Raw genomic sequence first — 13,805 nt, 5'->3', positions numbered from 1 at the left:
GATGAAGATGATCAATTTGTCACTGTCAACTGTGTAAGAACTGTTGTATTTTTAGTTATTGAAATCATAAAATGATTTGTACTGAAATCGTATGATCTTGGGGAGTTGTCTTTTTAGTTGATTAAAATGTTTTCCTGGCACATTTTATATGGTTTTCAGCCCACTCCAATGTCAAACCTTTCAGGAACTGCATGACAGTATAAATAACAACATTAGAATGTTTATGCCTTTATTGATAACAAAAAAAATCTAAAAGAGGCAATTTATCACAGCATCCAGTCATCCACTAGCTTACTGAGCAACATCCAATCATCCACTAGCCTACTGAGCAACATCCAATCATCCACTAGCCTACCGAGCAACATCCAATCATCCACTAGCTTACTGAGCAACATCCAATCATCCACTAGCCTACTGAGCAACATCCAATCATCCACTAGCCTACTGAGCAACATCCAATCATCCACTAGCCTACTGAGCAACATCCAATCATCCACTAGCCTACTGAGCAGAGGTGAGAGAAACACAGTCTTTGAACAGTCAAGATACAGGACTCTTGTATCCCAAGGCTAGATGAGTGGACATGTTTATAGCCTACGTGTAAACTCTCCTGCCTAAACTCTCGTCTAAAACTTGTCATGATCCCAAGACCAGGAACACACAGTGCATTAGAGTCAGTTGTTGCGTAATCTGACAAATAGAAATAGCTTAATTTACATATAAATTCAAACAAATAATTTCTTCCAAGAACACTTAGTCAAGCCTGAATGCACTACAGCCCGTAGTATTCTAACAATGTTCACAACTGACTCAGCCCCAGAGAGCAGGCCAGCGAGGGGACGACCGTGGAAACCCCCCAGGAGTCGTTCATCAGGGCTGCAGCCATGTCCAGCCCCGTAGATAAACACTGTCTGGTTCTCTCCACAGCTGTGGCAGGCCTGTAGGGTGACCCGACATGCAGACAGAGGGGCAGTGTTTTTCTAATCTAGCGCATACATAACACTTGGATATACAGTAACCAAAGCACAATTTTCCCTGATGAACTGTACTGTCAGGACCTTATTGACAGTAGGCGATTACAATCGAGCGTGTAGGCAGCTCGTCCACAGGGCTGTCCCTGCCACGGGCTTCAGGGGACGAGCTATTAGCAACACTGGCATCAGATCAGTAGACACAGTTCAGACACTCAGATATACCCAAGACCCTCTGGCTGTACTCCATCTTCACTCTGTCTTGAAACTGTTAACAGCACCAAGAAGCCAACAGTGAAACCCTACAGTACAGTGAGGGTCATCTGGGCAGCACGGTGGCTCAGTGGTTAGCACTGTCGCCTGTCGCACTGTCGCCTCACAGCAAGAAGGTCCTGGGTTCGAATCCGGTCGTCCCAGGTCCTTTCTGTGTGGAGTTTGCATGTTCTCCCCGTGCCTGCGTGGGTTTCCTTCGGGTACTCCGGCTTCCCCACCATCATAAAGACATGCAACGTATAGATGTCAATGAATGAATGAATGTTGGTGGTGGTCGGAGGGGCCGTAGGCGCTGATTGGCAGCCATGCTTCTGTCAGTCTGCCCCAGGGCAGCTGTGGCTACAGATGTAGCTTACCACCACTGGTATGACTGTGTCTGAATGAATACTGGACTCTGTAAAGCGCTCTGGGTATCATGAAGGGCGCTATATAAATTCAATTCATAATAATAATAATAATAATCTGCCTTACAGTGTTGTTTACAATGTGCATGCAGTTACAGTCGACAAGGCAATATACTCATTGAAACCTGGACCATGATAATTATCTGCAATTTCCTCCCATGAATGCAAGGGCTATTATTTGGTGACTACTGAGAGTTTGCATGCTTTGACGGTCCGGCGGGGGTCACGGGGTCACGGAGGCGTGGCTCGCGGTCACACCAGCTGCGCACTGACGGCTTCGGACTTCACGGCGTCCACCAGGAAGCTGAGCTCGTTGCACAGCGTCTCGTGCCGGTAGGCCATGCGGATCTGGGCCACGTTCGTCCGCCGGATGTCGTTCCCCTCGGGACCGTCCTTCACGTAGTTGGAGCCCAGGAAGTGCTTCTTCTCCTGCAAACGGCAGGGTCACATGACCGCATTAGACCAGAGAATAACGGTACGGCGCGGTGGGGTGACCGGAGCGGACGTGGGGAGGGTGTGAGGGGATTGGCTGACTGGAGCGGACGTGGGGGGGGGGTGAGGGACGTGGGGAGGGGTGAGGGGATTGGGGGAGGGGTGAGGGGATTGGCTGACTGGAGCGGACGTGGGGAGGGGTGAGGGGATTGGGGGAGGGGGGAGGGGATTGGGGGCGTACCTGGTGGGATAGACCACTCTGCAGCACGCTGTTCCTGGCGATCTCACACACGTCGCAGGTGCTGAGCTTCCACAGCTGCGCCGCGATGGCGTACTCCTCCATCAGCGCCTCCTACAGGCCACACACACACATACACACACACACACACGCACACACACACACACACACACACACACACACACACACACACACACACACACAGTTACCGTACTGTCTACGCCCAGGGAGTTGAGGCTGGAGAGACAGATCTTGAGAGGCTGGAGAGACAGATGTTGAGAGGCTGGAGAGACAGATGTTGAGGCTGGAGAGACAGATGTTGAGAGGCTGGAGAGACAGATGTTGAGAGGCTGGAGAGACAGATGTTGAGGCTGGAGAGACAGATGTTGAGAGGCTGGAGAGACAGATGTTGAGAGGCTGGAGAGACAGATGTTGAGAGGATGGAGAGACAGATGTTGAGAGGATGGATAGACAGATGTTGAGAGGCTGGAGGGACAGATGTTGAGAGGCTGGAGAGACAGATGTTGAGGCTGGAGAGACAGATGTTGAGGCTGTAGAGAGCTGCTGGACGGTACCTTGGTATAGTGGAACTGCATGGGGTCGTCGGTGGAGAGGGACACACACAGGCCCTTGTGGAGGAACTCCCTGAGAGGGTTCTTGGAGTACTCCAGGAACAGGCTGTTGTTGCTGAGGGGGGACATGGCGATGGGCACCTGGGCCAGGTAGTACAGGTACTGCAGCACCGGACTCTGGGAGGGGAGAGATGGATGGGTTACACACATGCATGTATACACACACACACAGACACACACACACACAAACACACACACACACACACACACACACACACACACACACACACACACTTGTACTCACACACACAGGCAGGCAAACACACATACACTTACACACACAGGCAGGCAAACAAACACACACACACACACACACACACAGAGAACACACAGAGTACACACATAGCTGCCAGCTGCACGGGACCTGTGCTCCCTGTTGGGCAGACATGTCTAGAGGCTGGTTGGGTCAGGTCTAGAGGCTGGTTGGGTCAGGTCTAGAGGCTGGTTGGGTCATGTCTAGAGGCTGGTTGGGTCATGTCTAGAGGCTGGTTGGGTCTAGAGGCTGGTTGGGTCATGTCTAGAGGCTGGTTGGGTCATATCTAGAGGCTGGTTGGGTCAGGTCTAGAGGCTGGTTGGGTCAGGTCTAGAGGCTGGTTGGATCATTTCTAGAGGCTGGTTGGGTCATGTCTAGAGGCTGGTTGGGTCAGGTCTAGAGGCTGGTTGGATCATTTCTAGAGGCTGGTTGGGTCAGGTCTAGAGGCTGGTTGGGTCATGTCTAGAGTCTGGTTGGTCATGTCTAGAGGCTGGTTGGGTCTAGAGGCTGGTTGGGTCATATCTAGAGGCTGGTTGGGTCAGGTCTAGAGGCTGGTTGGGTCAGGTCTAGAGGCTGGTTGGGTCAGGTCTAGAGGCTGATTGGGTCAGGTCTAGAGGCTGGTTGGGTCATGTCTAGAGGCTGGTTGGGTCATGTCTAGAGGCTGGTTGGGTCAGGTCTAGAGGCTGGTTGGATCATTTCTAGTTGCTGGTTGGGTCAGGTCTAGAGGCTGGTTGGGTCATGTCTAGAGTCTGGTTGGTCATGTCTAGAGGCTGGTTGGGTCTAGAGGCTGGTTGGGTCATGTCTAGAGGCTGGTTGGGTCAGGTCTAGAGGCTGGTTGGGTCATGTCTAGAGGCTGGTTGGGTCATGCCTAGAGGCTGGTCGGGTCATGTCTAGAGGCTGGTTGGGTCATGTCTAGAGGCTGGTTGGGTCATGTCTAGAGGCTGGTTGGGTCATGTCTAGAGGCTGGTCGGGTCATGTCTAGATGCTGGTTGGGTCATGTCTAAAGGCTGGTTGGGTCATGTCTAGAGGCTGGTTGGGTCATGTCTAGAGGCTGGTTGGGTCATGTCTAGAGGCTGGTTGGGTCAGGTCTAGAGGCTGGTTAGTCATGACTAGAGGCTGGTTGGGTCAGGTCTAGAGGCTGGTTGGGTCAGATCTAGAGGCTGGTTGGTCATGTCTAGAGGCTGATTGGGTCTAGAGGCTGGTTGGGTCATTTCTAGAGAATGGTTGGGTCAGGTCTAGAGGCTCGTTGGGTCATGTCTAGAGGCTGGTTGGGTCTAGAGGCTGGTTGGGTCATGGGTCATGTCTAGAGGCTGGTTGGGTCAGGTCTAGAGGCTGGTTGGGTCATGTCTAGAGGCTGGTTGGATCATGTCTAGAGGCTGGTTGGGTCATGTCTAGAGGCTGGTTGGGTCATGTCTAGAGGCTGGTTGGGTCATGTCTAGAGGCTGGTTGGGTCAGGTCTAGAGGCTGGTTGGGTCAGGTCTAGAGGCTGGTTGGGTCAGGTCTAGAGGCTGGTTGGGTCAGGTCTAGAGGCTGGTTGGGTCATGTCTAGAGGCTGGTTGGGTCAGGTCTAGAGGCTGGTTGGGTAAGGTCTAGAGGCTGGTTGGGTAAGGTCTAGAGGCTGGTTGGGTCAGATCTAGAGGCTGGTTGGTCATGTCTAGAGGCTGGTTGGGTCTAGAGGCTGGTTGGGTCACTTCTAGAGGCTGGTTGGGTCAGGTCTAGAGGCTGGTTGGGTCATGTCTAGAGGCTGGTTGGGTCTAGAGGCTGGTTGGGTCAGGTCTAGAAGCTGGTTGGTCATGTCTAGAGGCTGGTTGGGTCAGGTCTAGAGGCTGGTTGGGTCATGTCTAGAGGCTGGTTGTGTCATGTCTAGAGGCTGGTTGGGTCAGGTCTAGAGGCTAGTTGGGTCAGGTCTAGAAGCTGGTTGGTCATGTCTAGAGGCTGGCTGGGTCATGTCTAGAGGCTGGTTGGATCATGTCTAGAGGCTGGTTGTGTCATGTCTAGAGGCTGGTTGGGTCATGTCTAGAGGCTGGTTGGGTGAGGTCTAGAGGCTGGTTGGGTCAGGTCTAGAGGCTGGTTGGGTCATGTCTAGAGGCTGGTTGGGTCATGTCTAGAGGCTGGTTGGGTCAGGTCTAGAGGCTGGTTGGGTCATTTCTAGAGGCTGGTTGGGTCAGGTCTAGAGGCTGGTTTCGTCAGGTCTAGAGGCTGGTTGGGTCAGGTCTAGAGGCTGGTTGGTCATGTCTAGAGGCTGGTTAGGTCAGGTCTTGAGGCTGGTTGGGTCAGGTCTAGAGGCTGGTTGGTCATGTCTAGAGGCTGGTTGGGTCTAGAGGCTGGTTGGGTCATTTCTAGAGGCTGGTTGGGTCAGGTCTAGAGGCTGGTTGGGTCTAGAGGCTGGTTGGGTCATGTCTAGATGCTGGTTGGGTCATGTCTAGAGGCTGGTTGGGTCTAGAGGCTGGTTGGGTCATGTCTAGAGGCTGGTTGGGTCAGGTCTAGAGGCTGGTTGGGTCATGTCTAGAGGCTGGTTGGGTCATGTCTAGAGGCTGGTTGGGTCAGGTCTAGAGGCTGGTTGGGTCATGTCTAGAGGCTGGTTGGGTCAGGTCTAGAGCCTGGTTGGGTCATGTCTAGTGGCTGTATGTGCATGCGTCCAGCCTGATACCCAGGCCTCTCCTGACCACTGAGCAGGTCATGCCTGCCAGGCAGATGGGCAGGGAGGTTAGGAGGTTGCGGAGGAGAGGGTTGAACCTGTTACAGTACCAGTGAGTTACAACACATTGCCTTCACAAAGTACCATTTCATCATATTTAATTTACCATTGATGATATCTACTTGTTTTAGAGCTCCTAACATCCACGCTCCGCCATGGCAGGACTGTGAGGAATTAGTATCGGAAATGCATGTAAAACAACGCCTGTGTGAGGAGTTGAGCACGTTCTTCAGGTTGAGTCCGTGGGAGATGGTAGGGTTAGGGTGTGGGGTTAGGGTGTGGAGTGGGTGTGGGGTTGAGCACCTTCTTCAGGTTGAGTCCGTGGGAGATGGGTTAGGGTTAGGGTGTGGGGTTAGGGTGTGGAGTGGGTGTGGGGTTAGGGTGTGGGGTTGAGCACCTTCTTCAGGTTGAGTCCGTGGGAGATGTTGTCGGCGGTCAGGAAAGCAGAGACCAGGTGTGTGATGGAGCCGGCCTCTCCACAGTGAGGCCGGAACTGGAAGGTGCTCAGGCCTCTCTCCCTGGACCAGACACAGACGCGATCAGAACTCAAACGGTAGTCATATTTATACATGCACACACACACACACTCACACAAACACACGCGCGCGCAAGCAGCATCTCATTGACCTTCAAGGAGCTTGCTGACCAAGTGTGCCAGTAACTGAAGTCTTCAGAAGAAGGTAATCCTATTCTTCTCTACAGGGAGTGTATTTATAGACGTCCTGGTGCGGCACACGCAACAGCAGCAGGCCCTGCAATCGGACACCTCGCTTTCCGGGACGACCTCAAGTGTCTTAGATGATGCAGAGAGCGGACACAGCCAAACTATTACAGGTGTCAGAGCGAAACATCCCGTCCTATCAGAGGAGCGCCAGTCATCCCCCACGCAACATCCTCCACGTAATATCCCTCACGTAACATCCCCCACGTAACATTTCCCACGTAACAAACGTGATCAGATGCTGTAAACATCAGTGAATCTGCGCAGCTATTTTCACAGATGATCAGTGTAAATACGGCTCTTGAGGGTGAGAGATAGACGTTTTTTAGTTACTCGCACCAGTGCGACCAGTTCAAATTTCATATCGCACTACAAAAAAAAGGTCGCAAATGCGACCAATTTGGTCTCAGTTTTGAACCCTGCTCTCTCTCCTGACCACGGTTCTGCAGGTCAGAGAGACTGGACTGGACAAGGGACTCACCTCCGGAGGTTGTTGAGCACCATGATGTTGGCGTACATGTGGAAGAGGTAGTAACTGTAGGGGGGGTTGTCGTCGGTCGTCCACTCCTCGGGCTTGGGGCTCTTGTAGGAGAACATGTGGTCGCTGTGCTTGGATTCGTCGTCCACGCTGTCGAAGCCCGTCACCTGGACGAGAAGAGGAGAGCAGAGATTTAGTAACGAGTGCTGCTACGGTGGTGACCCGCCCGGTGAGGGTGACACGGTCAGAATCATGGCGGTCCACTCACGTATTTGAGAAAGACGTGGAGCTCTTTGTGTTTCTGAGGGCTGACCGTAGCCCTGAACAGCGGCAGGAATATGTTCTCCAGCATCTTGGCAAAGTTGGGGACCAGCTTTCGGGATTTGAAGATATCACTGAAACACATTGAATAGCAAAGGAGCTTCAGAGAAGAGTGAGTGGAAGCCGGGTCGTATTTAGGACGTGAATTACGGTCACGGTCACTCTTCAGTGGAAAGCCGCGTGTCTCGTGGTCCTCAGACGACCGCACTCACTATATCCTGGGCACTTGGATGATCCACTTCATGTTGGGCGAGTGCACTTTGTGCTGGATGAACCACTTGGCCAGGCTGTCCCACTCGTCCTGAGAGCGCCCGTAGATAGAGAGGCGTGGCTCGGCGTGCTGGTACTTGCTCTCCTCAAGGTCGTGGGCCACTTCCTACGCAGGGCAGGAAGTGGCACAGGCGTGAGGAAGGTTAAGTGGCGGTGCCACTGCAGTATGTTGTTCCATAGCACACAGACATCTGCGCCAAACACCGTCAGAAATAAGAGGGCGTTTATTATCTTCTGTACCTTGATGATGCGTGCAAAGTATTCTCCGTCGATGAGGTTGTCTGTTTTCAGGTAGATTTCTCTGAGCTCGCTGGCGCCCACTGGGTTGTACTTGGAGTTGAACTTGTCAAACCGATGAAAGGTTTGTCGGCCCTGGGAGGTGAGATATCGCAATCAGAATCAATTTTATTGCCAGTAGGTTTTTACACATACTGTACAAGGAATTTGTTTTGGTCAGTTGGTGTATAACACTGATAGACAACATTAGACAGGGTGCAAGGATGAGACAGAACAGTGTAAAGACAGGACAGTAACGACAGGACAGTGTGAAGACAGGACAGGGTAAAGACAGGACAGTGTAGAGACAGGACAGTGTGAAGACAGGACAGAGACAGGACAGTGTAAAGACAGGACAGTTAAAGACAGGACAGTGCAGAGACAGGACAGAGAAGAGACAGGACAGTGTAAAGACAGGGCAGTTAAAGACAGGACAGTGCAGAGACAGGACAGAGAAGAGACAGGACAGTGTAAAGACAGGACAGTGTAAAGGCAGGACAGTGTAAAGGCAGGACAGTGTAAAGACAGGACAGAGAAGAGAGAGGACAGTGTAAAGACAGGGCAGTGCAGAGACAGGACAGAGAAGAGACAGAACAGTGTAAAGACAGGACAGTGTAAAGACAGGACAGTGTAAAGGCAGGACAGTGTAAAGGCAGGACAGTGGAAAGACAGGACAGTGGAAAGGCAAGACAGTGGAAAGGCAGGACAGTGGAAAGGCAGGACAGTGGAAAGACAGGACAGTGGAAAGACAGGACAGAGAAGAGACAGGACAGTGTAAAGACAGGATAGTGTAAAGGCAGGACAGTGTAAAGGCAGGACAGTGTAAAGGCAGGACAGTGTAAATGACAGGACAGTGTAAAGGCAGGACAGTTAAAGACAGGACAGTGCAGAGACAGGACAGAGAAGAGACAGGACAGTGTAAAGACAGGGCAGTTAAAGACAGGACAGTGCAGAGACAGGACAGAGAAGAGACAGGACAGTGTAAAGACAGGACAGTGTAAAGGCAGGACAGTGTAAAGGCAGGACAGTGTAAAGGCAGGACAGTGTAAAGACAGGACAGTGGAAAGACAGGACAGTGGAAAGACAGGACAGTGGAAAGGCAGGACAGTGGAAAGGCAGGACAGTGGAAAGGCAGGACAGTGGAAAGACAGGACAGTGGAAAGACAGGACAGAGAAGAGACAGGACAGTGTAAAGACAGGACAGTGTAAAGGCAGGACAGTGGAAAGGCAGGACAGTGGAAAGACAGGACAGTGTAAAGGCAGGACAGAGAAGAGACAGGACAGTTCAAAGGCAGTACAGTGTAAAGACAGGACAGTGTAAAGACAGGACAGTGTAAAGGCAGGACAGTGTAAAGACAGGACAGTGTAAAGGCAGGACAGTGTAAATGACAGTGCAGATATACTGAACGACACATCCAACAGCTGATACAGCACAAGATCTACCTGGAGAAGACAGGGAGACAGAGAGAGAGGGGGGTGGAGGGCGAGAGAGAGAGAGAGAGAGAGAGAGAGAGAGAGGGTCTTACGGCGTGTACGTCCAGGGAGTCGACGGTCAGGTCGTAGGGGTCCATGTTGAGGCCGTGGAACACCTGTCGGAGGGTCATCTTCCTGCCCCCCTTCTCCAGGACCACGCGCTCCGCCTCCATCTTGTAGGTGGTCTGGATGAATTTGAGCAGGTGCTTCTGGGACATGCAGGCCGCCGCGTGGATGTGTGTGTCCACCTGGGCCAGGGAGGGGGGTGGAGAGGGCGTGGCGGGAACCGTCAGTATACAGGAGATCCTACTAGAAAGGGGACCGGGCCAAAATCCTACCCCCACCCTACCCCCGACCCCTGCCTCTACCTGGACCCAGGCACACTCACACTCACGCACACACAGACATACACCAGTGTTTGCTATGTCTCTCCTATGATGTTTTTAGCCCTTTTTGCTCTGAAAATGTAATTTAATGTAATGTATTTCTTTATAAATGTTCTTAGCCGTTGGACAAAACATACTCCAGGAGCTTGCTCGATCGTCTTGTTGAGAGGGGTCAGGGAAGAATTTTTACAGCTCACTTTTCTGGCCCCTGGGTGATACTGTTTTTTTGCTTCCCTCTGGAATATGTAGGGGTGGGACGTATACCCACCTCCCTTGTTCTCTATAAAGCGCATTGTGTTGCCTCTGTGTATGAAATGCGCTATACAAATAAAGCTTTGATTTGATTTGAAATAGATATTCCCTAAAACCCTCCTCTGGTCAGTTCCTTGTGAGTGTTCCAGTTCTTATCAGGGACTGAAGTATTCAGCTAACAGTGTGACGTGTTGATACTTGCCTTCCTGACGTTGTAGAAGTCTCTGTGTGGGACGCTCTTTAGCTCCTTCAGCTCCGCCATCTCATTCAACATCTCATGCAGGTAGAACTTTGACCCCAGGAAGTTCAGCCGCCTGTGACAGTAGGTCTTCCTGCAAAGCACAGCAGGCGTGAGGTAAGTGTAAATCTGCTCACTGTTGTTTCATTCGGTCAAAATCGACTTTACTAAAAGCTGCCGGTCAAGCCTTTTGAAAGGCCTGTAAAACAGGTTGTACGCCGAGTCAAAGGCGGGATAAGGTGGGAGGTCGCGGGCTACGGCGGCGGTGGGCGTGGTCACTCACGTGGGCCCGTCAATGATCATGGCCAGCACGTGGCTGAGGTCGATGGCGAAGGTCTCCAGGTCGGGGTAGGGCAGGCTGCGAGGCTGGTTGTCTCTGAGGGCCTCGGCGCCGTCGTACACGTACACGATCCCATCCTTCATCTTCAGCTCGTAGCTCAGGTCCTCTGGGATGTTCTCCGTGCTGTAGGGGTCCTCCCCCTCCCTGGGGGTGGGACACACGTCTGCAAGGGGCAGGAGAAGCTGACATCACCAGGAGAATAGAAACACACAGCAATGAACACTTCTACATTTGTGCTACGCTTGTGCTATATGGTTCAGTTGGGTTGAGGTGAGGCGTTTTGCTGGGAGCGGGATGTTGGGGTTTTCACCAGGGGCCACCACAGATTCCACTGATACAGGAAGTTGGTAACACGTGATTCCCCGCCGCTGATGTCACATCCTGCGGCGTGCGTCCGTACCTGGCAGCAACTCGTCCTCCTCCCTCCACCTGGCGCTCTCGGCGCTGCGGAGGAACTGGGCGCTGGTCCGGCAGAAGCGGTGGTAGGCCAGGCGGGAGTACTTCTCCCGGATGAACAGGGCCTTCAGAAGGCTCTTGGCTGCCTGCTCATAGTCCTCCACCGTGATCTGGACAGAGAGGACGAGACCTGACTCATCAGGACAGGCTCTGAATGGGGCGACTTGACCTTTAACCTCCAATGTATATGAAATAATACACAGCATACAGTACTGTATAAACGGTATACAAGATGACTGAATCACTGGCCTGGGTACTCAGAATCATTCCAACTGTTTTCAAAATATGTTAAATGAAACTGAAGTGGCGGTTTGTGCTTGCTTTTAAATAATGTTGTTATCAGCTTTATCAGTTTTATCACTTTTTTAATTATTTATTTTAATACAATTTATTGGTAAAAAAAAGGGTTAGGGTTGGTGCTTCCCGGGACATAAGTGCAAATATTATGGTGTTTTTGTATTTATTTGATCAATTCTAATGTGTAAATGAATCATGTCTGTGTAATGACTTTATTAATGTATGATGTCTTTGTTTTGTTTTGTAACCAGGGCCCCATCGCAAAACCCCGGTCTCAATGGGTTCCCCTGGTAAAATGAAGGTTGAAAAATAAAAATAGAATGGGTTTAGGGTTAGTATAGGTCAGGGTTAGGATAGGGTCGGGGTTAGGAGGACACGTGGGGTTAGGGTTAGTGTAGGTCGGGGTTAGGAGTACGCGTGGGGTTAGGATAGGGTCTGGGTTAGGAGGACACATGGGGTTAGGGTTAGTGTAGGTCGGGGTTAGGACGACGCGTGGGGTTAGGATAGGGTCTGGGTTAGGAGGACACGTGGGGTTAGGGTTAGTGTAGGTCGGGGTTAGGAGGACGTGTGGGGTTAGGATAGGGTCTGGGTTAGGAGGAAGTGTGGGGTTAGGATAGGGTCTGGGTTAGGAGGACGTGTGGGGTTAGGATAGGGTTGGGTTTAGGAGGACACGTGGGGTTAGGGTTAGTGTAGGTCGGGGTTAGGAGGACACGTAGGGTTAGGATAGGGTCGGGGTTAGGAGGACACGTGGGGTTAGGATAGGGTCTGGGTTAGGAGGACGCTTGGGGTTAGGATAGGGTCGGGGTTAGGAGGACGCGTGGGGTTAGGATAGGGTCGGGGTTAGGAGGACGTGTGGGGTTAGGATAGGGTCTGGGTTAGGAGGACGTGTGGGGTTAGGATAGGGTCGGGGTTAGGAGGACACGTGGGGTTAGGATAGGGTCTGGGTTAGGAGGACGCGTGGGGTTAGGATAGGGTCGGGGTTAGGAGGACGCGTGGGGTTAGGATAGGGTCGGGGTTAGGAGGACTAAGGGGTTAGGATAGGGTCTGGGTTAGGAGGACGTGTGGGGTTAGGATAGTGTCGGGGTTAGGAGGACACGTGGGGTTAGGGTTAGTGTAGGTCAGGGTTAGGAGGACACGTGGGGTTAGGATAGGGTCGGGGTTAGGACACGTGGGGTTAGGATAGGGTCTGGGTTAGGAGGACGCGTGGGGTTAGGATAGGGTCGGGGTTAGGAGGACGCGTGGGGTTAGGATAGGGTCTGGGTTAGGAGGACGCGTGTGCCGAGTACTCACCCCAGCACAGTAGTCCCCGCTGATGGTGACCCTCTGGTACTCGGGGCAGTTCTCTGGGAGGGAGGAGCAGGTGGACGATGGCGACAGGAAAGGGGTGACCACGGCCCGAGCCCACTCTGCGTTCACCGGGATCTGCAGCGACATGGACTGGGACCGGATCATCTTCAAACTCTTCTTCCTGGGAAACAAAGCCGTGAGGAAAACTCAGTATCTGACCGTCGAGTGATTACAGTACGTGTACAGTACGATAAATGAGGTCTTGGCGATGGGCGATGCAGAGACGGGCCGGCCCCTCGTCAGTGGGAGTGACTGAGGTCCGGTGGCCTGATGTTGAGCTCCGGAGAGCTGGACGCTACCCACCGCTTGGCGCTCTCCTCGCTCTGCTGCTCGGCCAGATCCCTGAGCAGCTCTCTCTCACGGTCCTGCTGGAGGCCGATGGGGCAGTCCTCGGGCACGGTGTACATGGACACGGCGTCCCTGGTGTCCTCCTCCTTCAGGGCCGAGGCGTACACCTTCTCAGCCAGCAGACGGACCTCCTCGTCCACCTCGCTCAGCGTGATCTTGGGGAACTGCCGGGGCATGTCTGCGGGGAGCACCAGCACAACCAGGCCTCACTGCTCTGAGAGCCAGCGTGCGCGTACGCGTGTCTGTGAATGGGTATGTGCGATTGTCTGCGTGTGTGTGTGTGTGTGTGCATGCATACAGTATGTGTGTGTGTTTTATTATACAGTTTTCCAACATATCTCTGTCATAACATTGATTGCAACAAAACTGGGCTCTATGTGGCTGACGCTGTATCCACTGGGACTACTGTAAAAAAAAAAATATATATACATACATAATCTTGTTGTGATGCTAAATGCTAGCAGCAAATGCATTTAGAAAAGCTGCAGGCTCAAACGCACTGCGGGTTCAACCAGACTTTCCACATTTAAAACACACGTATGGAAAGACAATCTTGACTATCTCGTCTCGAGACCTCTGTGGTAATCACCTTGGTAAACCTGTTGTGCTGTAATACTTAACAGCATGCATCAACTTTGACGATATAAATAGTCGGGGCATCTGTGTTTCCATGCGCTCACTGCCCTGGGGGTGTCTAAGGG

At 52.3% G+C, this 13,805-nt stretch overlaps 1 protein-coding gene across 1 annotated transcript; it reads right to left on the bottom strand.

The window, feature by feature from the left end:
* Nucleotides 1-1,900: 1,900 nt before the first annotated feature.
* ampd3a (adenosine monophosphate deaminase 3a) lies at nt 1,901-13,282 on the bottom strand (the record flags this gene model as incomplete). Its single annotated transcript, XM_084437357.1, has 14 exons — nt 13,060-13,282; nt 12,700-12,877; nt 11,057-11,222; nt 10,600-10,819; nt 10,281-10,410; nt 9,494-9,688; nt 7,932-8,063; nt 7,634-7,797; nt 7,369-7,495; nt 7,104-7,267; nt 6,299-6,419; nt 2,894-3,067; nt 2,322-2,432; nt 1,901-2,077 (listed from the first exon to the last, which is right to left on the bottom strand). Exons 1-14 carry the CDS (start codon nt 13,278-13,280, stop codon nt 1,901-1,903), a joined length of 2,280 nt encoding a protein of 759 aa, XP_084293483.1. The 5' UTR covers nt 13,281-13,282.
* Between the last annotated feature and the right edge of the window lie 523 nt (nt 13,283-13,805).

This window comes from Borostomias antarcticus (genome assembly GCF_949987555.1).
Source record: "Borostomias antarcticus genome assembly, chromosome: 4".
In the NCBI taxonomy this organism is placed as follows: Eukaryota; Metazoa; Chordata; class Actinopteri; order Stomiiformes; family Stomiidae; genus Borostomias; species Borostomias antarcticus.
The sequence above is the reverse complement of the archived record's forward strand: the minus strand, read 5'-3'. Positions and strand labels throughout refer to the sequence as shown.